The following is a 22,904-nucleotide window of genomic DNA, read 5'->3' as shown; positions in this document are numbered from 1 at the left end:
TTATAAATGGCATCTATTTTCTGGTTGAAAAACTGAGAGATGTTGTCACAGAGTTTTTGTGACGCTACTTCTGCACTTTCACATGCAATGGGTTTAAAAAAAGTCTCTAAAATCTGGTAAAGAGTCTTAGGATTATTACCAGCTGCTAATATTTGTGACGCAATGTGGTTTTTCCTTGCTGCTCGGATGGCTTTGTGGTATACTTTCTGAGAACTTTTGTATGATTGTTTATCCTGATCTTGGCGTGATGCCCTCCATTTCTTCTCCAGTTTTCTAGTGGTTTGTTTGAGAAGTCTAAGGTTCTCTGAAAACCAGATTTCCTGCTTGTGTGCAGATCTGGGCTTAAAGGTTTTAAATGGCACAATGCTATCTATAGTTTTGAGGAGAGTTTCCTCGTATGTCTGTAGGGCATTGTCAATGTTCTCTTTCTCATTTGAAATTGGTCCCACAAATATTTTGTTAAAATCTTGTTGGGTCAGCTTATGCCAGGGTCTTCTTTTATTTGCTAGGGTGAGGTTTCCGTTTCCACATGAGATGAGAGTGGGAGTGTAGAGTTCTATTATAAAGTGGTCAGTCCATTCCACTTGATAGGGGGATCTACATTCGACCTGCAGGGAATTAGTTAAAATTAGGTCTAGCGTGTGTCCTGCTTGATGGGTGGGTTCATGATTGATAGGCTTTAGACCCAAAGTGGCGAGGTCTGACAGCAATGTTTGAGCTTCGCTGTTTAGATCCAGCTCACTGTGGATGTTAAAATCTCCCAAAAGAAGGAAGTCAGAGTCTTCATGTATGTGGGGTGCTAGTGTTTCCATCAAAGTGATAGATACATTTGCACATGGCCCAGGGGGGCGATATACTAATGCTCCCTTTCTGCTGGTTTTATTCGAAGTATGGATTTTGAAAACTAGTACTTCTAAGTTGGGGGTACAGATTTCATCCAACACCGTTATGTTAGTTTCCTGTTTATGGACAATTGCTACCCCTCCGCCAACTTTAATAGGACGGTCCATCCTGACAATTTTGTACCCTATAGGGGTTCCCAGTGTTATGGCAGGGACAGAGTGAGGTTTAAGCCATGTTTCAGTCAAGAAGCATAGTTCCGGTTGATGAGAGTTAATCAGGTCCCATACTTCAGTAAAATGCTTCGGTAGGGATCTTATATTGCATAGCAGATTTTTAGTTTTAAGGGGAGTGTAATTCTTCTCAATTCCCGTAAATTGGGGGTTCGAGTCCATATGCTTCCTACCAGGAGGACGCTGCTTAGCGGTGGCGGGAGAAATCTTACAAGCTACCGCTGCTGTTGTAAATTGTGATTTACATAGTCGGCATGAGAAAGGGCCTTCTATGTTATGTACCGCCTCGGTTGGGCAGAACGTTGGTGAAGACCTTAGTATTTCTAATAATGCCTGAGAGGTATACGTTAGCTGTCCGCCGGCGTGTCCCTCCATAGCCTCAAGCCCCTGGCCCCGTCCTGTCGCGGACGGGCGCAGACGGGCAGGTCTTTGGCTTGTCTTCGGCGCTGGTTGAGGCGCGCCACTGCGCGCAAGCACTGCGCGCTTGTGTCCGACGAGGGCTATATAGCCTTATGGGGAGGAGAGCTGCAGCGCTGATCGCTCGCCTTCCTGGGAGTGTCTTGCTCTTGCCTGCCCCGCCCTCCGCTCAACGGTATAGGCTACCGAGTCGGACCAGGGCGGGCAGGCTTGAGTATTGAGCCAAGACAACAACTAAATGCCGTGGGAGCCCCTCTGAGCCCTGTCAGGCGCTGGTGAGTTAAAACGAGTGGTTTTTAAAAATTATTACATCAATTCTAAAACCAATCAGTGCAAGTAGGTCAACACTTTAAAATTATCACATCAATTTTAAAATGAAATGCAAATAAAAATACGGGGTCAGTGCTGGGGCATGTTAAAATTATTAGTCAATTTTAGCAGTAAATAAGTTAGAGCGCCTTGTGACAGCGCTTCCGCTCAAATACCAGTGTAGGCGCCAAGCGGGGTGGGGAGATGCTGCCACCGTCGTCCCTTACCGCCAGGAACCCCTGCCTCCTCGTTGCCTATATAGCCTTATGGGGAGGAGAGCTGCAGCGCTGATCGCTCGCCTTCCTGGGAGTGTCTTGCTCTTGCCTGCCCCGCCCTCCGCTCAACGGTATAGGCTACCGAGTCGGACCAGGGCGGGCAGGCTTGAGTATTGAGCCAAGACAACAACTAAATGCCGTGGGAGCCCCTCTGAGCCCTGTCAGGCGCTGGTGAGTTAAAACGAGTGGTTTTTAAAAATTATTACATCAATTCTAAAACCAATCAGTGCAAGTAGGTCAACACTTTAAAATTATCACATCAATTTTAAAATGAAATGCAAATAAAAATACGGGGTCAGTGCTGGGGCATGTTAAAATTATTAGTCAATTTTAGCAGTAAATAAGTTAGAGCGCCTTGTGACAGCGCTTCCGCTCAAATACCAGTGTAGGCGCCAAGCGGGGTGGGGAGATGCTGCCACCGTCGTCCCTTACCGGATAATGAGAGCCTGCCATGTACGAAATGAGCTAGGAGGCTGCAATCTATGTAAATTCCAATATGGTATATATTGTCCTAAACCCCTTCCATGCTTATGACGAGCTCAGCTCGTCATGCAGTACACTGCTCGTGTGCTCATGACGCGCTGAGCTCGTCATGAACAATGGATTTACATCTTATTCAGCACAGGAGGGGAAAAGTCATAGCACCCAAGGTGTTAAGAAGGCGTGAAGATTATTTGAATGCCTACTGGTAGGTCGAAATATGCAGATAGCCCAATTGGGAGAACATGTGCACTGTGTTGGTACATTTTGTGAGAGGCACCTACAAATATATTACCTATGCATGCCACCTCTTTTATGGGTATTGACAACAGCGAATAACAACCGAGACTATGACACACTAAGTTTATTCACCAGAGTAGATATAAGGATAATATTAGACGGGTGGCACACCACTGAGAGATGTTGTACAATCAAAGGTGATAATGAGTGAAGTTTTAATGAAAATCTTTTAGAATGTAGACAGAAATCCCTAAAAAGTGATAGGTAGACTGCCCAAGGAATGAAAAGGACAGTGAAGGTTGGTGACTACATTTGAAAACCCAACCAAGGGTCTACTCAGAAATGACTGAGGACTTCTGTATTAAAAGCTCTAGTTTTCAATTTAGTGGTTTATCATAACATTAGAAAGGTTGCCATTTTGCAAGAAAAAGTATAAAGGAGCAAGATATTCGGAACAGAATTTAAAGTGTTCACACAGTATTAAGTGTTGGCTGTCATCTTAAGGTATTTGCCAGCGATTAAGCAAAATGACTCCGTAGACTATATTTGTGTGTAAATACTCAGTATTCTTTCACCTCTTTTTTGTCTTCTTTTCCTTATTATTAGTTTCTTTGAACTATATTTACTAGCCCATTTTCTTCTCATAAAATCTTACACACAATTTGTACCATAAAGACATAAGAGGTGTTGTCTACACTAGCTCAACCTGGATCATTGATTTATTTTCTTTAAATACAGTTTCCTCTTTTGTTTGGACAAAAGCGTCCAAATACAGCAAACAAAAGCAAAATAGTGTCAACATTGCGCTGGGCAGTTTCTGTATTGCTATAAAAGAGCAGAACATACAATTCATTGTACAAAAAAATTGGAGCCAAGATCCTACCTTATGCCTAAAATAAGACTTGCTTCTCGTCTATTCATTTTCTGTTCGAACCCTCCTTTATAGTAAGACGAAATACTCTGTAAAGGAAACAAAAATAATCACAGAAAATAATTCACCTTCAATTTCATATATCTTTTTTTGAAACCAGCAGTTTTTTGTTTCCATCTTCCAAAATTTCAGGCCTCTCAAAAGCTTCATGATTTTTGGAAGTCTGCCCCCTTTCCGGGTCTGGCTGTCCACAACTTCAACTATCTGGAAAACCTAGTCATGAATTCTTCAACAAAGTATATGAAACAGTTCAGTCTCTGGCTTTCATGTGTTTTTCATAGTCTGTCATTGCTTGGATGTATTGTTAGCCAGGATCTTGCATTTTGTAAATGGCTGCCTTGTCCCATGTGTTCCCACTAGGTTTTTGTGATAAGACATCAAACAGTACTTTTGTTAAATTGCACATACAACATGCCCTGTATATTGTAATTTAGAGCCTGTGTGTTTTATTCAATTTGGGGATCTGATAACATTTTAATTGCCGATTTATGCCTTTTTGTTTAGGAGCCATTATTCACTAACTGACGTTGCACATTCGTTTGTTTGACTCTGCAGTCATGTTAACATGTTGTATGGTACTATTGATCAAAAAGTAAAACAGTGCACCATATAGGATTACTTAAGGGCAAAATGAGTACTGTCCCTAAGTCAAAACTATCAACTATGCAGTATTTTACTATGTATGCATTTTAAGTTCACCCCTTACAATGCAAACTTGAGAAGATGACTCAATTTCATAATAATCTTCTTTGTAGGCACTGCTTAACTCCACTAATGCAGTCTGCTCAGCAAATGGCCCCTACTCTCAGATTCCATATTTATTTAGAGCAAGATGCTGCTTTATTATTATTAGTTCTAGGGCGGCTGGGGTAACACACACAAAGTCGTCCAAATATTACCAAGCACTTTCTCTAACAAAAAACTCAGGCCTGCTGGCTTTGCCAATGCTCGTTTGTTCAAATACTTATCAAACAGTGAAGAAAACATTTTATCACATTATTTCAGCTTATAATATCCCCTTTTATAGGCATAATGTGAATCAAAATGTGCATTTTATTTAGCATAGTTGCTAAAAAAACATGAATTCAGTGATAATGGCGGGGTATCGCATTGAATACAGACTTCAGCACACTCAGCGAGAGATCATTCACTCGGGCCTCTTGCAGGTTGTATTTATTTAATCAACTGCACTGGTGTTTCACACCACTGGCAAACAGTAGTTTTCTTTCAACGTTTTCAGATGATGCGACTCTGTCTGTACTTTAAATCAGAAGCCTCTTCACTTCCGACAATATTTCACATGTTCGTTTGCATCTAGGGACATGCGGCATCTGGCACACTTAAGACACACCATATGTGGACTGTCAAAGAGGCAGGACAAGGCAATACCTGTCAGCCGCCGAGGGCTTTACTAGCACAGCCACCAGATTACAACTGCAGAAGCGAACGGAGCTCCATTGTCAGGCGAAAACGTCACTTTGTCAAAGGTTGCTTTTGTAATAAGAAAATACTTACAGCAGAAGGGAACTTCTTTGCTGATTCTGTGATTACTTGCCCCAGAGGTTTCCAGAGGTGAAACGCATAGCGACCTAAAAGCATTACAATATAAATTACACTTTCAGAAAAATGTTTCACACTTCAATTGCTTTTTTATGTTATATCACAATGTCATCTTTCCATTTCTGTTGTACAAAAACTTCACAAAACACACACCTCACTTACATGAATGTACTGTGATGCCGGAAACCAATGACAACAAGCATTTACAATGCAACGGCCTCGCCTTTGCAAAAGTTAGAGCTATTGGCATTGTAAATGTCAACATTTTTATTTATGTGTTGGTTTTGAAAACAGATGAATAAATGGCATTGTCATTTACAACGCCAATAGCTTAATCTCTTGCATATGCGAGACCTATTGCATTTGCAATGCAATAGTTTGCGTATTTACGAGAGTTTGAGCTATTGACATTACAAATAACAATGCGTTTAGTAGTAGATAGTAGTGATTGATTAGTAGAGTGTGAGTAGAGTATAGAGTAGAAGAAAGTGACTAGTAGAGAGTGAGTAGTAGAGAGTGTGTATAGTAGTAGAGAGTGTGAGTAGTAGAGTGAGTAATAGAGAGTGATTAGTTGAGAGTGCGTAGTAGAGAGTATGTAGTAGAGTAGTAGAGTGAGTCCTAGAGAGTAATAGAGTGATTAATAGAGTGAATAGTAGTGAGTATAGAGAGTAGTAGAGGGAGTAGTAGAGAGTGAGTAGTAGAGTGAGTAGGGGTATTAGAGTTGTAGAGTAAGTAGTAGAGTAGTAGAGAGTAGTAACGAGTGTGAGTATTAGAGTGTGAGTAGTAACGCGTGAGTAGTAAACAGTGAGTAGTGAAGAGTGAGTAGTAAAGAGTGAGTAGTAAAGAGTGAGTAGTAAAGATTGAGCAGTGGAGGAGTAGAGTGTCAGTAGTGTGTGAGTAGTAGCGTGAGTAATAGAGTGAGTTGTAGAGTGAGTGCATGTCTGCGCAGTCTTTCGCAGGCCGAGACCTAAGAAGGGCGGGTGAGTCCCGCTGTAGCCCCACATCATCAGGCGCAGTTATAGCTGGCTGAATCCGGGCTTGGTGCTGACACTGGAATTCATCCAGAAATTACAACCACATTTTTACTACACATCGCTAAGCCCAGTATGTTATGACACTTGAGCAGATGAAGGCTATGACCTACGCAACGCGAGGGCAACTTTTGCGGATCTGTAGAAGTAGGAGGAAAAGAATGGTGGTGAAATCGCCTGAAGGTGAGTGCATGCCTGTTGATCAGGCTAGACTACAGTTTATCAGTCGGATGCACAAAGTCTTACCCGAAAGAACCACAAAAACTGAAGCAGCAGGGGAGGTGGTGCTTCAGAATCTGGTTGATTGCTGACAGGGTGGTGACTGTGCAGCAAGGTCTGTAAACGGGTGCAGAAATAAAATGCTTTGGAAATGTACATGTTTGATTTCCGAATACGGCTGGACAGTCCATCGCCCTTCAAAGCCAAAGCTGTTTAAAGGTCTGTGAAATTGTAGAAAAAGTTCCTGGCCAATGTGAGGGGGGTCATAGGCGCCCCTACCATTGCTGGTTGCTGACGGGTTACTGCTGAATTGCTGGTTTATGAGACGCAAAAGATGCCGCACGATCTTTCAGAATTGCAACCAAAGCCTGGGCATGGTTTAGTCAGTAGTGTCTCTCTTACAAGGCTGTCTCTCATATAAACATGCAGTGGTAAAAGATCAAGTAGGAGCATTTGACCCTTACTGGTTGGTAATATCACGGCAGGCTCAGCCAGCAATGCGGGTGAAAGGAAGAAAAGATGATACAAGTGAGAGCTTTGGATTTCTTTAACGAGGTAAAGTGCTTCATGGTTAACAGATTATTACTTATTTAGCTGAAGTTCTTTATTTCAGCTGCTCCGGTTCACTAGAACAGACTGGGTGTCTAACAAGAAGATGTCAAGTCCCCAAGTTAGAGTTTGAAAACAGCATCTTCACATGCTCTACTTGACGTCACACTTACTGTAGTGTCTCGCTTGTAATAAGGGGCGGACACTAAGTCATTGATATGTGGAGCTTTATTTATCATGACCACTCAATACCATACACCTACTCTAACTGCCTCTCGAGTCTGTCCTTGGCTCCTCCTGTTCCTGTTCCTCCCCTTAACTCCACCCCCCCAAACACTAGACTGCATCGCACAGTATTACATCTCCCCCTTTCTTAACAAAATGACCTTAACTTCCACCGTGTTTGTAATTCTTCAATCAGCCGCACAGGTCGGCGGACAGTCTGTTTGAGCTGCAGTGATACATCTCCATGTACGAGCTCAAATTCAGTCCGTTCTTCAGGCATCAGTAGTGTCGAATCAGTGGTGGGCATGTCCTTGGTTGATCTTTCTGTTGTCTTAACAAGAGCATCCTCTTGTGGTTTCACTTCTTTTGTCTTTTCGGTCAAGGACAACAATGTCCTCGTGTTCACAGTCCTGCGTATCAGACAGTAAGGCATTATCTGAACTGAGTGTCCTGGTTCGGTTCTGGGACTCATTCCTTGGCTCCGTTTGTCTTATCCGCTCCCACTCGCGTTTGGGAATGTTGAACTCCGTGACCATCCGGGCATGTGCATGTTTCTCTCTCACCCCTTTGTGTTTTGAGAATGATTTATCTCTGTCAACACATTTTGCCTTCCTTGCAGGGTGATGAGACAGTCCTTTCCTAACATGGTTGGTAATGTCCCATATATTCGTTTTCCTTCTGCAAGCCCTTTGAGTCAGCCTCGCCGACCCCATCCGGGGTGACGGTCGCCGACCCAATCCGGGGTGACGGTAGGTTATTCATGTCGTGATATAACTGTGACTGACATGCCATGTTGCGTGGCGGGGTGATCGAATATTTTGGGTCATCGGCATGAGATATGTTGCTCTGGACGGGGAGAACGTTCTCTGTTTCCATTGTGCATTCGGGAGATCGATGCCATGGGCGTTTTCGTGACCTTGATTTTGTTGACCCGAGTGATTGCACAGACAAGCTTTCTGAATCAGAGGAGTCTTTTACTGATTTCCTTTGAGAACGTTCTTTTGGGTGTGTCTTGACTGGTAAGTCCCTGGAGCTGGTAGGCTGTGACAAACTGCTCTTGGAGTCAGAGCTATCTTTGGGATATTTCTTTGGGTACATCTCTCGAATGGTCTTCTGTGCTATTGTAGTGGAGAGATTGTTTGATAGCCACGCGTTTATTTCTTTTGTTTGATCCCAAGACATTTTGTCTCCCTTGTATGGTGTTAGTTGTCTCCTCTCAGTTTCCTCGTTGTCACGTGTGTCTTGAGTGTGTTTGCCTATCCCTTTCCGGTGTCTGAGTGAATCACTCCGTCGTATGTGGTTTGTTTCTTCTTCTCACCTGTTGGGCGCACTAACATCTGTGCCATGGGTGTGACATCTCCCACTGCTTGATGCTTCTTCAGACTCGTCCACACAGTTTGATAAACAGTGGGTTGCTCGGGTGTGTTCGGGTACCAGTTTCCAGGGTTGGCATGACTGGTCCAGTCTTTTGTAATTTGTCTTTCCTTCATACTTGTTGAGCGGGCGGTCATCTGTTCCACTTGTGTGGTCTGTCCCACTTGATGTTTCTTCAGAATAGTTTGTAACGTTTGTTGAGTGACTCCTTGACGTTGAATGACTCCTTGAGGTTATATCAGTGAGACTGTCATAATCCTGGATCATCCTGGTCTTTTGTTTGCCATCCTCCACTGTCTTCTGTATTGTTGAATTAGAGTATTTCATGTCACTTTGTCTCTCATGCTGCCTTATCTCTAGTCTACCTTTGCCCTTCCTCTTTCTGGTTTTGTTTGTTTCTTGGGCTTGATGCACAGACATGAGAGATATCTCCTTTCTTTTATCTTCCTTTCTTGCATTAAGGTGCAATCCTTTTGACAATTCTCTTGCTTTGGCCCGCTCTCCGGCTTCGGCACTCCTGATGATTTCCTTTAGCGAGAACTGCCCTTGAAGGATCTTGCGCGTTGGGTCAGGTTTTGAACGGCCTTCGATTATCCGGAGTCGAATTGCTTCCTCGTCTGAGAATGTATTGAAATGGCAGTAGTGCACCAGACTTTGTAACCTTGTTATGAAATTTGGTAATGATTCCCCGGGTTCCTGCCGTGCCGCGTTGAAGACGATGCATTCATGATCCACGTCTTTCTTTGTGTCGAAATGAGCGCGTAGCGTCTCTTTGAGTTTTCCATATGTTTGTGTGTCCTTTGCTGAAAATGTTCTGATCAGTCGCCGGCCTTCATGACCCACCAGCTGAAGCAACAATAGTAGACGTTTTCCATCTCTTCGCACCCCAGTTGTTTCGAGAAATGCATCCAGTGAGTCCAACTACCGGTTCCATCTCTGACCTACACTCTGGATGTCAGTCTGTGTCACTGGGGGTGGCACTTAAATGCAGATATTGGATTTTTGTTTCCCTTTTCCCACCGACATGACGGAGGAGAGTCCTTACTCACAGGTGACCACTATAATGTGTCCCCCGGCTTCACCTTTCCCTTTCACAACCAACCTGGCTTGGTGTCCACCCTTAGCGTGACTGGCTCAGTATGCTTCAGTGAGTTCGATATGACCGCTACTCAGCTGCAGCATGCACGGCTCCTGTCTCAGGGAATTCCTGCTTTCTTTAATGCCGCGTGCTAGCTGCAGGTGTTTTGTGCTTCCTCAGCACTGGTACTTGGTGATGTCGCCGTCTTGTTCTTGTATTTCTTTTCACGACTAGTGCAGGTTACCAGTCGCTTAATCGAGAGCGGAAGCTTCCTCGATGTTTGTTTACTCGTGTTTCTAGATCATTCATTTTCTTTGTTTGCTTTCATTTCTATTGCTTATTTTCACTTGGTGCTGGAAATTTAATTTGGGACTTGTATTTGTTCGTGCTTGTTGCATTCCAGACTTACATTTGCTCGGGCTTGTTCCATTTGAAGCTTGCGTGGGCTGGTGCTTGTTGCATTCGCAATTGGCATTTGCTTGTGTGCGTTGCACTCCGAATTTGTATTTATTTGCGTTTCTTGTATTCACGCCTTGTATTCCCTTATGCTTGTTTACGTCTGACGCTGCCATTTACTTGTGTTTGTTTGCTTCAGAACTTGCATTTGCTGGTGTTCGTTTACATTTGAAGTTTGCCTGTGCTCGTGTCTGTTTACGTTCGAATCTTACATGGACTTGTGCTTGTTCACGTTGAAAGCTTGCATTTACTTGTGCTTGTTTAGTTCAGTCTTGTCTTGGCTCGTGCTTGTTGCTTTTCTAATTGTCTTTGCTTGTGTTTGTTTGTTCTCAAACGTTGTCTTTGCTCGTGCTTGTTGCTGGAATGGGGTCGCCTGACCTCAAAATGGCCGCTCTGAATTCTTGGTAGGGGACTGGAGGAGTTACCGGACTCCAAAATGGCCGCCGTTTCCGAATCTCGTGTCTCATGAGATTTGGCTCCTTTTCTGCTTTCGGCCGTGAACCGGACACACACCGGGCAGACGCGCACCGCGCTCGACGTTGAACTTCTCCCAGGAGGATCCCGTGTCTGCTCCACGCAACAGGAGGGATTTCGCACAGCAGGTAGGACTGGGGTGGGCTCCCGACGTCCTTGTTTCGCTTCACGCGCGTCACCGCACGCATCTGGGGTGAGCACCCAGCGTTTAGCGCACGACAGCGCTCTCTTGCTTGGGCTCCACGTGATTTACGATCACGGAGCTTTGGGGCATGTCGCTCCCGATGTCCTTGTTTTGCTTCACGCGCGTCACCGCACGCATCTGGGGTGAGCACCCAGCGTCTAGCGCACGACAGCGCTCTCTTGCTTGGGCTCCACGTGATTTCCGATCACTGAGCTTTTGGGGCATGTAGCGCAAGGCCGTCCGCTACCGTTTCTGCAGCAATACCCGCACGGGGCACTTTCGTCGCGACAGCGACCTCCAACTTGTGCCTCGCTGGACCGGGTCACAGCTCCGGGGATCCGCGCAACGACACAGCGCAATGATCCCACCTTCGTCGCCAGTTGTAGTGCCTCGCTTGTAATAAGGGGCGGACACTAAGTCATTGATATGTGGAGCTTTATTTATCATGACCACTCAATACCATACACCTACTCTAACTGCCTCTCGAGTCTGTCCTTGGCTCTCCCGTTCCTGTTCCTCGCCTTAACTCCACCCCCAAACACTAGACTGCATCGCACAGTATTACACTTACTGGCAGGGGCGTAGCTTGGTCAGTAAGATTGGGGTGAGGTGGGCGGGGGGCTTCAGATTCCCCAAAAAATCATATAATGTTAAAATAAGTTTTATGGCAACCAGGAGAGGGGCTTGAGGGGCTTAAGGGGCAGTGGAAAGGGAGATGGATGTGGATACCTATAGGTCTTAAGTGAGAGAAACCGCAATGCTTAGTAAAATAAACACTTTGGAAGACTTTCAAAAGAGAGGTTCCTTCTGAAATCCGACATATACCCGACTGAAAGCACCAGTACCCAACTATTTACTAGAAAATACATTCCTTAGGGGTTGTAACCCCCCCTCCCCCTCCGGAAGCTAAGCCCCTGCTTAGTGGATGTGCACATGCTGCTCATGGGGGGGCCCTCGGCTGCACGCACGAGGGCTGGCCTCACCCATGGCATGCCTTGGCGCCTGTACAATTGTGAAAGAAGGGGCATCAGAGTCCACAGTCTAGTAGCTTGCGAGTTCCGGGGAAGGGGGTGGGCGGGGAGAGAGGGACTCTCCTCTCAACACCGCCAGTTGAAAACCCGAAATGCAATGTTTTCTTTACAACTACTCCTAATTTGTGCTTATTTTGAAAAGCGTATTCATCCCTAGCAGGTTCCAGGAAAGAGCTAAATCTGCTTGGAATTTACTTTCACTTCAATGACCTCACCGGGTAAAACAAAAGGTTGATTCATGCCCTGGCAGCCTGCCTGGGGAGCGTGGAACTTTATCTATCCTCATTAGCACCTGCTAAAGACATCTACAGGGTGTAGAGCACAATCAAACGCTGCTCTGTGTAGATAAACCGCGGCCTATGAAGCCCACAGAGAGTAGACCCCACTCCAGTCTACACGCGCTCATAGGGCCAGTGTCCGTCAAAGTAACTCCGTACCTCCCTCCCAGCACGCACATCACCAGCGATAACACCGTGGACAAGCACAGGCGAGCTCTGCGCCAAGAGGCCAAATAATAGAACAAGACACAGGCTGAATTTACAGGGGATGAGCATCGCGGGCACTGTGAGGTTTATTTCCACACGACGCCGGCACCACCTCCCCTCGGCCCACCCCGCAGACAGTTACAGGCACAGCTGTGACACCGGGCGGGGGCAACGGAAATTAGACAACAGCTGAATCTGGCTGGCGATGATTACTTAGAAACAAACGACGGACCGAATGAGGCTTTCAGCAGGCAAGAAACATGGGAAGTAGCTTTAAACAGTGTTTACGAATCTTCTGCCAGTTTGAGCGATAGCCTTAAATGGCGTATGGATGCACGTAAAGTTCATTTGCCGTCTAGCGTCAAAAATAGAAAAAAAAATAGCTAATGATTATGAAGATTACAAGTGAACAAATTACAAAAGCAAAAGTTAAGTTACATGAGGCAAAAGTGACAATCGTGAGCAAACAAAATACAAGAGGTAGCAAAAGGTACATTACATGAGGAATAGACTGGGACCTCGACGAGAGGGAGGATGTCCCTGAACACCACCATGTTTCTCCCAGGCGAGGCAGAAATGCCTCGGAGAAACGCAGCCTCATTTTGGGATTCGGGGTCGTGTTTTTCATTCTCTCCTCTTCCCATTGGCTGGAAGGTAAAATTCCAGCCAATGGGAAGAGGAGAGAAAGAAAAGAGAAAGTTAAAAACACACCCCCGAATCCCAAAAAGACGGGGCTTGAACGGAGTGATGCCCCTCTCCTCCAATGGCTTGCCTCCGTTTAGGTAGCCAGCCAATGGAGAAGAGGGGCGGGTTCAAGCCCCACTCTCTAAAACATCAGTTTTCTCCCAGCGAGAGCAGCGCAAGCGCAGCCTTCGCTAGGTGAAACCTAAAAACCACAGCTATAGCAGAAAAGAATACGTTGTGTTCCCAATATCAAATTTTCTGCAAACGAAAAATGTTTCCCTTCGAGCCGTTCATTTGAATCTACAGTACTTCGGTGGCAGGTCTAGAGTTTTTTGTAAAATGGCGATTAAAATTCGAAATAGAATATGTAGTATGAGTAGTGCCCACTCAAGTTGAATGTTGGATTGTAATAGAACAACTGAGTTTCATTCTGTCCACCTTGATGAATATGGACTGGCATCTCTAGAGGGGGCGGGGTAAGATAGGGCTCATGTACCAGCTCTATTTGTCTTAGTCTTCCACCCCCATTCGGTCTCACTACCAAAGCTAATGAATGTGCAATGAGGCGGTATGGAAAAACAGGCACTGCACTTTGCAACACATATCAATTCATCCCAATATCTTTCGTTGTTGTTTGCCTAAAATTTTGCAATAAGACTTAATATGTATGTGTGTATATACATTTGAAGAAATAAATAGATACAAACTAAATCAGGTGTAAATGTTACACTCCAACGTGCGTGTGTGTGTGTATATATATATATACAAACATACACACACATACAAACATATAGGATAAAGTACCCTCTGCTGTAAATCATAAGGATATTGCAAGTCACCACGGAGCTCTGTGATTATATAGAAAAACGGTTATGTATCTTAGGGATATACCCGAAGTCTACAGTTTCAGACCCTCTAACCCCACAGCACAAGAACTTAGTTCAGTTTGCCATGTAGGAGGAAGGTGGACCTGGTTTATTGTAGACCTGCACTTTGTCCCATTTCCATGGGGGGAAAGTGCTTTCAGGTCAACGAAATAGTCCCTTTTTCAGGGACGCAGTGGTATTCAGGAAACCCACCTTTTGTACTTCGAATATCACACTCAAGCATCTGTACTAACAATGGCACAATATATATTTAAAAACATTTCTTGTAGTATTCTATGACTTAGTGCATGCGCTGCGACAACAAGACATATGAAGTAGACTACTATTTTCATGGTTACTTTGACAGTGAACACAGCAAACATTTCTATTATTTATGTTCTCAGCACTAGATTTCTAATTCCTACATCCACTCTTATCACTGCTCTGAGAGCATGAAAAAAAACTAATGCTGCCTGCAGGGGAAGTGTCAGAAATGTCGCTCTCATACCTGCACACAGAGTGCCTCTGTGTTATCAGACCTTCAACCGGCAGGGCAGTAAGGGGGAAGCCTTCTTAGCAGAGTTCAGCCAAACTCAGCTGAAGCTCCATGGGCTCAACATTGGTCCAAGAACGACAGCAGCTGGTAATCTGGAATCTGACTTCATTCTGGACAGCTTGAGTGTGAACAGCTCGAAAATCTGAATGGTCAAACCTCACTGTTTATTTAATAAACGGACCACTGCATAATCTAACTGATTGTGAATTACAAGCGAGGCAGAAAAGCGGCAGAAAAATCCAGCTAGAGCTAGTATTTTTACATGCATCATCTCTGTGCACATATCATCGTTATATCTGATATGTGTATCAGACGACCCTCAGATGTAGACACTTAGGGCTTCTTGGACAAACTCATGTCTCCTATTCTGCTGACAAACTAATGAGAAAACGTTGTTGTTCAAGTTGAATGTGCCTTCGTGTCATGAAGATGTGTAATTAGCTCATTTACAGCTGACAAAGGGGACTAACTAAAGTCTGGTGCGTAAAGTAAGTGCGTTTAAAAATGGAGTCTGGTTCAGGAATCTATATCAGAACAAGACCGAAGTCAGAGTTCCTTAATAAGGTCTTGGGACTCCAAGGTGATTTACAATATCCTTATAATGTATGGCATGGTGTATTCATTTTAATACATGATCACACCATCACTTTTCTCAGAAACTACTTAAATATTTAGTGTGTTGCTCATTCATATGAAAGAGATAACGTTTGCATACATGAAGAATAAAAGTAGAATCTCCAGTGCAAAATTAAACCACCAAAAAAGAAGTTAGATATGTTTCAAAAAGAAATTAGAATCAGTTTAGTACAAGTAGGTTAATACAAGTCAGATAAAAAAAGTGCTTTAGCTAGGAGTGTGTTGAAACATGCAGATTCAATCTTTCCTATCATTACTTCAGGAGTAAAAAATATAAACATGTTGCCATGAATATTTTCTTTCTGCTGATCACTGTTCATTTGGAAAAACAGAGAAAAAAAAGCCATAATCCTTTTTTTTTTTTTAAATGCAACTTTTATTATGATCCGTGCCCTGCTTTTCACCTTGGCTGCTGGCACTGGCAGCAGGAATTGTACATCAGAAGTGAGGTGTGAGAGAATTGTAGTTCTCTCTATGATATTCATTCATTGTAGATGCACTCAACCCAGCTCTATACCTAGGACTCTTGGCTACAGTGACGTCTCAAAACAATTAATTTTAAGGAGGTGCACACACTGGGCCACAGATAAAAGTGCCGGGGCCACTACCAAGAAATATATAATCCTGTTACATTACAAGAGATGTTAAAGGAAACACAGAAGGCAAACCTAGAGGTAAAGCATTTTAATACACACTTAATATAGAGTATCCGGGTTAAGGAATACAGTAGTAAATCCACCAAGAGTTGTAATGATCAAAATGCAACATTTTATATCAACTCTACCCTCACCCTGTTTACATAGAGGCATAACATCACACAGGCACACAAATAAAAGAGGAAAATGTCCAAGGACCATCTAGTGGATCAAACTTTTTTAAAACAAAACCCTTTGAAATCTAAATAAAGACTTATAAGTGGCCACGTTTGTTGGAAAAAAACAACTGATTGCTCATAAATCCCTATTTTCATTACATTTGGATCGACCATCTGTACTATGACATGTCTTTCCTGAATTTCTGCACCCTGTCAGGGACTAGCAAATTGTTTGTTAAACAATGGTCAAGCCAAATCAATTAGCTTATATTGCTTTCTGCAAATAGATCAAGAAAATTGTAGTGGACGTTTTCAACATTCCTAGTCAGAAAATACATTTGGACAGGTAAAGAAAAGGTTTAATTGTTACAAAAAGCAATGCACACATGCATAAATGGGGTTTGAAGAGTCCAACTTGGGGTTAAAATTTCAATGTGGCAATCACGAGAAATGCAGAGTGCAGAAAGACGCAACTCGAGTGTCACTACAATCTTGCAGAACTTATTGAGATAACTTTTTTTATTCAGTCTTCTTCCACCTTCCTGTCATTCTGCTTCAGTTTCATATTCAGAGTGGTTACAAGCTGAGAGGCATGAAGGGTATCAAGCAATCAAGGAGGAGGCAGCGCATGATGCAAGTAGATTTGCAACCTTTGCTAGAAAAGTTTAAGTACTCACCCTGTACGCTGCCTAGTGAATTTGAAGAGGTATGGTATCAATCATGTTGGAAACTGCGTAGAGCAGGCAAGCGAGCTGAAATCTCCACAGGAGGGCTCGGGGTGAAAACTTTATAACAGAAAATTAAACTAGGAAGTTAACTAAGAACATTTGTTTATTACTTTTTCAATTCTGTTTAAAGTTTCATGAGTGAAAGGTATGACTAGGCTATCATGTTTTAGGTTTAATCCTATAACTGATAAAACCCCACTGAAAGGAAATAGCCCTAACCAGTGTAAACATATAAACACCGAAAGAACACTTTTCACACCACAAACCAAATTTCCCTTCAAAGAAAGAAAAAGGTGAGAGAGTCATTTTTATTTCTTCCTGAAGTTGCCAATACAATGTAACTTTGTTATACAAGGCAGCAGCAAGAAAGACTGGATTGTTTAGGGATGTTACTAAAATATTGTTTCTTCTTCCTTTTGCTTTTTTCAATTTTGTTGTCTTTGGTCTAAAGGGGTTGGTTTAGAAGCATGTTTTAGTTCTTATTTAATTATTTTTTAAACTGTAGTGGATCAGGAAATATCAAAATCACATTTGATATTTTGGCCACATTTGATTCTTTCACGGATTGGTAAAACGGCTGGTTTCATAAGAAACTTTCCCAATATGTACCATCACATTTACCCACAGACGGAGAATGGTTAAAACCCTTTGATATATCAGCCCCCTTTTCTAGTGAGTCATAATTGATAGTAGATGAATTACCAAACAACCCAGGCTTTAAACATTCAATGCAGTTCATTCATTCAAGTGACAGGTATATGTGAAAAGAGTACTGCCACCAAGCATCTGGGAAAGTGGTGAAAACATGACCAAACATTTGGAAAATATGGAAATCAGAGTAATTTGGAATGATGCTGCAAAAAGTTCTTACCAAGTTCAAATATTAGAGTGATATTGTTTGTATTGCCAGGAACTCGGCTACGTATATGAAAAGGTTGTGTGATGACTTGTCAAAATTGATACCTGAGCTTTAGTGCTTCCCTATAAGAGATCCTTGACACTTGCTAGATGGTATGCTGAAAACATCTTTACAATCTTCAAAGTTATGAAGAATGCTATTGAATTTGTAGTCCATTCTGTTGCATTGTTTCGTTATGCCCCGGAACTAAAACGCAAATATTTCTCATTTTGTGCTTTGTGTGGCATCAAAGAAAGAGTCATCCCAACTGTCATTTATTCGGTGGTTTTCAGTCCAAGAGACTGTGAATGCTATATTATCCATGTGGCGACCGTTTACAGAATGAGTGCTTAGTGATGATGCCAAACGAAAGAAACTTGAGGATCTTTGGTTAGCATATTGATAATGATGCGTAAAAATGTACACTCTACTGCATGCTTAGATTTTTACAGGAAAACATGACTGCTGTAGTGGACATAATCAAAGAACTCGAGTCTGAAAACACCCTTGTCTACCAAGTATTCAGAGTAATTGGTGTAGATGTGACATCTCCTTGAGAGTAGACTTTGACACTTTTAGTGACTTTAACACTGCAACATGTTCCATGGTTCTTGGTAAGGAAAGGGGGGCCTAGCTAGCAGCCGGCAATGGTGGCTGCTTGAATTGAGGGCTCCGAGACTGAGCCGCAATTAATCCTGTAATCCGGCAACCGGGACCCCCCAGCCCAAGCGAGTAGCCCGGAGAAGGGGCGACCCCCCCCCCGGGCCGCTAATCAGTGAGTGGCGGCGCTCTGGGAGTCCTGCTGGGGCGCGACACAGGACTGGCCGGGGGCCCGAGTGGAAGCACCAAAATGGTGGCTGAGCAGCGGGATCGGAGCTCCCCGGCTCCGTGAGCCGGTCTCAGGTGGAGAAGTAGCGGAGCCCCTGGCGCTGCAGGAGACGGCGCGAGGACCGGAGAACTCCCAGCCGTGGGGGGAGAGGAGCTGCAGCGGTGGGTTCGCTACGTGGGGACAAAATTAAGACGGCGGCCGTGTAAGGTGCCCGGACCTCCCCTCCGAGCTAGTGCTGTGGAAAGCTTGAAGAGAACGGGGCGCCCGCCGAGGCGGTGGTGCGCAGCTCCGGGACCGGAGAGACTTGAGGCACGAGGTTGGCGGGTGGCAGCGCCTGAAGTAGCCGACAGTACTGCGGCGGCAGGGGTAGGAGGCGTGTCCCGGGGCCCGCATCGGGTCTGACTAACGCGCCTGGAGCTGAAGGCGGAGACGGGGCCTGCGGCTGGCCCCCTCGGCTCCACAGATTGCCGTGAGTAAGCGGCGCAGGACGGGCAGAGCCGCTGCTGGAGGGGCAAACGCTGGCGGCTGTATCTGGAGGGGCCCCCTAGTCGGACGGAGGTACCAGGACCGAGGCGGGGACGGATGGGTCCTGTACAGCGGCGGCTTATACGGAGCTGAGTGGCGGCTACTGCGGAGGCCTGGGGCAGAGAGGTGGAGCATCGCCCTGACCTCGCTGCGTACCTGCACAAGAGACTCTAATTGCGGTTGTGCGTAACCTCGGCCGCGGGCTGGGTTCGGACCTGGGAGACCTGGGGCCTACATCTGTCACCGGGGGATGGAGAGAATCGAGTGAGGGACAACTACCAGGCGGGGAAGGGTGAGGAGCACAGCCGCTAGGCCTCTTAATACCCGCAGGGGTGTTGCAAGGACCCCATACAAGGCGGAACACAGTGAGGGGCGGCGAAGTGGCAGCAGATCAGAACGCTGCTGGGTGGGAGAGTGGAGAGGATCCCCTGGGCAAGGCCAGATACTTTGACCGCGGGGACTGGGCTATAACCACGCTGCTTTCCTACCTGGAAGCTGCCCAAGAGGAGCGGCGACGGACACACCTTCCTGAGTGTGGGACTGATGGGAGACGCCCGGCTCATGTTGTATTGCGAAGAAAAGGGGACGCGAAACCAGAAATCCCTGGTCAATCGTGTGTGATAGCGTGGAGGGGAGTTCTCAGCAGCAAAGGACATGAAGAGCGGTAGCTAGGTCCCGGAGGGGGCTGCCACCAAAGGAGCCGAGTCATCTTCCCACGAAACCCGAGGTGCGGGATCGGCCACCGTTGACTCAGCACGACACCCGAGGGGCGAGATCGCACGCCGCAAACGGAGGGAAGGACGGTGTGGGAGATCAAAAGGCTTGAGACCATCCCCTGGGGCATTCTCCTGGTGAGCCCACACCAGCGGAACCTCCCGCCGATAATCGCTGATGGGGAAACCAAAAGGGCCCAAGGGTGGAAGTCAGATACCCGCGGAAGAAGAAATGTCGGACAGACAGGAGCGGGGGGAGCCCGAGCTGGCGCGGGCACCTCATCTGCAACAACAGCTCGATAAAATTCTAATGGCGATAACGGATACCCGCGCTGCGCTCCAGCAGGACATAGCACAGGTGGCTTCGGGGCTGGGCTTGCTCAGGGCCGACCATGGCAAACTATCAGATAGAGTGGTGGAGGTGGAGGACAAGATCAAGACCATGGAACCACTACAACAGAAACTTGGGGTAACACTGGCCAACGTACTGGAACAAATGGACACCCTAGAAAAGCGCACTGAGGATGCTGAAGGCCGCAACCGCCGAAAAAACATACGGGTAGTTGGCCTGCCCCAAAAAATTGAAGGGTCGGACATGGTTCAGTATTTGGAATCCTGGCTCAAGACAGTGGTGGCGCCGGAGGGATTGTCAACCTTCTACACATTGGAGCGAGCGCACAGAGTACCGGCTCGGCCGCCCCAGCAGGGTAGACCTCCGAGGCCCGTGGTGGCTAGGCTGTTAGACTTCAGGGATCGGGACTTGATCCTCCAGAAGGCGAGGGCGGATGGTCCGTACCAGGTGGAGAACAGTAAGATCAACATCTTCCCTGACTATACTTACGAAAACACAGCGCCGCCGGACTTCTTTCCTATCTATAAAAAGGGAGTTGCGGACCGAGGGACTACAATATTCGCTCCTGTTCCCACCAGACTGAGGGTTATAGTGGACGGCAAAACTTTCTTTTTCGATACCCCCTTCTGTAGTGTGTACGCACCCAATATCGACCAACTAAAATTCTTGGCAGGACTGTCGGGATCTCTAGCGCACTATCTCGCAGGTCCGTTAGTGATGGGCGGGGATTTTAACTCTGTGACGGATGTCGCCCTGGGTAGATCGCACCCACCACTGGCCGACTCCCCGATACACCGTTTAACCAAAGGGAGACTAGATTGGCAGACGCGGTGGGGGCTGATTGACATCTGGAGGGCACACCACCCGCAGGGCCGTGACTACTCCTATTTTTCGGGCATGCACGAGCTTCACGTCCGACTGGACGCAATGCTGTGCTCCGCAGTGGTGGCCCCTACTATTGTGCGGTCCGAATATCTGACCAGAACGTTATCGGACCACAACCCATTATTGGTTGCCATGCAGTGGATGCCTGGGGTCTCGTGCGTCCCTACTTGGAGGTTACGACCTGAGACGCTGGAAGACTCGATTTTCTCGGCCACGATAGAGGAAGGGATTATGCATTACTTTGCGGAGAACGCTGGAACGGCTGCATGGGATGCCTTTAAGGTGGTTGTCAGAGGGATCTGCATAGGGAAGCATGCGGGAGTGCGGAAGGTACTCTCAAACAACTTAGAAAACGCTGATAAGGCGCTGAGGGAGGCAGAGCTGGCGCGACCCGGCCACCCAGAGCTTCAGGAAAAAGTTTGCCCAGCGAAAGAAGCAGTAGCAGTAGAAGTGGAGCGCTTACGTAGTTTTTATTATAGAGCGTATACGGTGAGAGCCCACGTTGAGGGTGACCGAGCTGGAACTCTGTTGGCCTGGCTGGCGAATCCCTTGAAGAGAATCTCCCCTATAGTGGCCCTAGACACGGCGGAAGGGGGAAAGTCCACACCCAAAACGAGATCCTACAGTGCTTCACGAACTACTATGAAGCTCTTTATAAGAGCAGGCTGTCGACCGAAGGCTCGAACATAGACACTTTTCTCAGGGACTTGCGGCTTCCAGGCCTGGACCAAGAGCAGGCGAAAGCCTTGGGAAAGGACATAGAGTTAGGGGAAATAAGAGGGGCAATAAAACGTATGGCCTAAAATAAGACCCCAGGGCAAGATGGGCTGCCCATAGAATTTTATGGGAAATACGTGGATCTATTAGCGCAGAGACTCCAAGAGGTCTATAGAGAAGCAAAGAAATCCGGCCAGTTGCCGCAATCAATGCGGGAAGCATTGATAATACCGCTACTAAAGCCGGGAAGAGAGGGCAGGGACACAGCCTCTTACAGACCACTGTCGATGCTGACAGCAGACTACAAAATTCTGAGTAGTATCCTGGCGTCCCGATTGTTGCACCACATGACCGCACTAGTCCATGAAGACCAAGCTGGCTTCATTCCAACGCGAAACACAATTACGAACATCCGGCAACTGGTACGTCTGCTAGGAGAGGACGACTTGGGGGCGCAACAGCCAGTAATACTTCTCGGTAGACATCGAAAAAGCCTTCGATAGTCTGGAATGGGACTATTTATACACAGTATTGGGACGCTTTGGGCTAGGAGACGGTTACCTACAATGGAATAAAGTCTTATATACGTCGGCGGTGGCCCGGGTGAGGGTAGGCCCGCTGATCTCCTCACAGTACCCTGTGGAACGGGGTACGAGACAGGGATGCTCGCTGTCCCCGCTTCTTTTTGCCCTGGCAGTTGAACCCCTGGCGGTAGCGATAAGAACGGGTGCCCACTATAGGGGGTTAAAAAGTAGAGATGGTCAAAATTACATATCACTGTACGCGGACGACCTGTTGCTCTTTCTAGAAGATGCTGACGGAGCACTGACAGGGGCCGAGGGAGTGCTTTCGGTTTTTGGGAAGATCTCGGGACTGAGAGTGAATTGGTCCAAAACATGCTTATTTCCAGCGCGACAGGGGGAGCAGCAGCCTAACCAGTTGCGAGCGGTGCGGTGGGAACCCAACTGCCTGAAGTACCTAGGAGTGCACATTTACCAAAAGGCGGGGAACCTGTTGGAAGGTAATATCGGCCGAGGAATACGGGCGCTGAAGGGCAGCATGGCCTTTTGGGCTACCCTCCCACTATCAATGACGGGCCGTACGGCAATGCTCAAAATGATAGCCCTCCCTAGGTTTCTTTATTACTTTAGGACACTGCCAGTGTGGATACCCGGAGCCACGTTTAAACTACTGAAATCAATGGTGGTGGCTTTCCTCTGGGGCACGGGACGTCGTAGAGTGGCACTTACGACACTTATAAGGCCGAAGGCTGAGGGAGGGCTTGCGGTCCCGGACTTCGAACTATACTA

The 22,904-nt window shown here is 46.1% G+C and overlaps 1 protein-coding gene across 3 annotated transcripts in view; it reads right to left on the bottom strand.

Annotated features, from left to right (window-relative positions):
• Positions 1–22,904, bottom strand: part of DNAJC15 (DnaJ heat shock protein family (Hsp40) member C15) — a 246,566-nt gene that overhangs the window by 70,847 nt on the left and 152,815 nt on the right. For all 3 annotated transcript variants that reach the window (XR_013599831.1, XM_078657293.1, XM_078657291.1), the window contains 2 exons: positions 5,241–5,314; positions 3,678–3,754 (listed from right to left, as the gene is read on the bottom strand). Coding sequence is in view for 2 of the 3 variants with exons in the window: in XM_078657293.1 (XP_078513419.1) it covers positions 3,678–3,754; positions 5,241–5,314 (151 nt within the window). In the remaining variant the exon portion in view is untranslated. The remainder of the gene's footprint in view (positions 1–3,677; positions 3,755–5,240; positions 5,315–22,904) is intronic.

Source organism: Lissotriton helveticus, chromosome 8 (genome assembly GCF_964261635.1).
Source record: "Lissotriton helveticus chromosome 8, aLisHel1.1, whole genome shotgun sequence".
NCBI lineage: Eukaryota > Metazoa > Chordata > Amphibia > Caudata > Salamandridae > Lissotriton > Lissotriton helveticus.
This window is presented reverse-complemented; position numbering and strand designations above follow the sequence as displayed.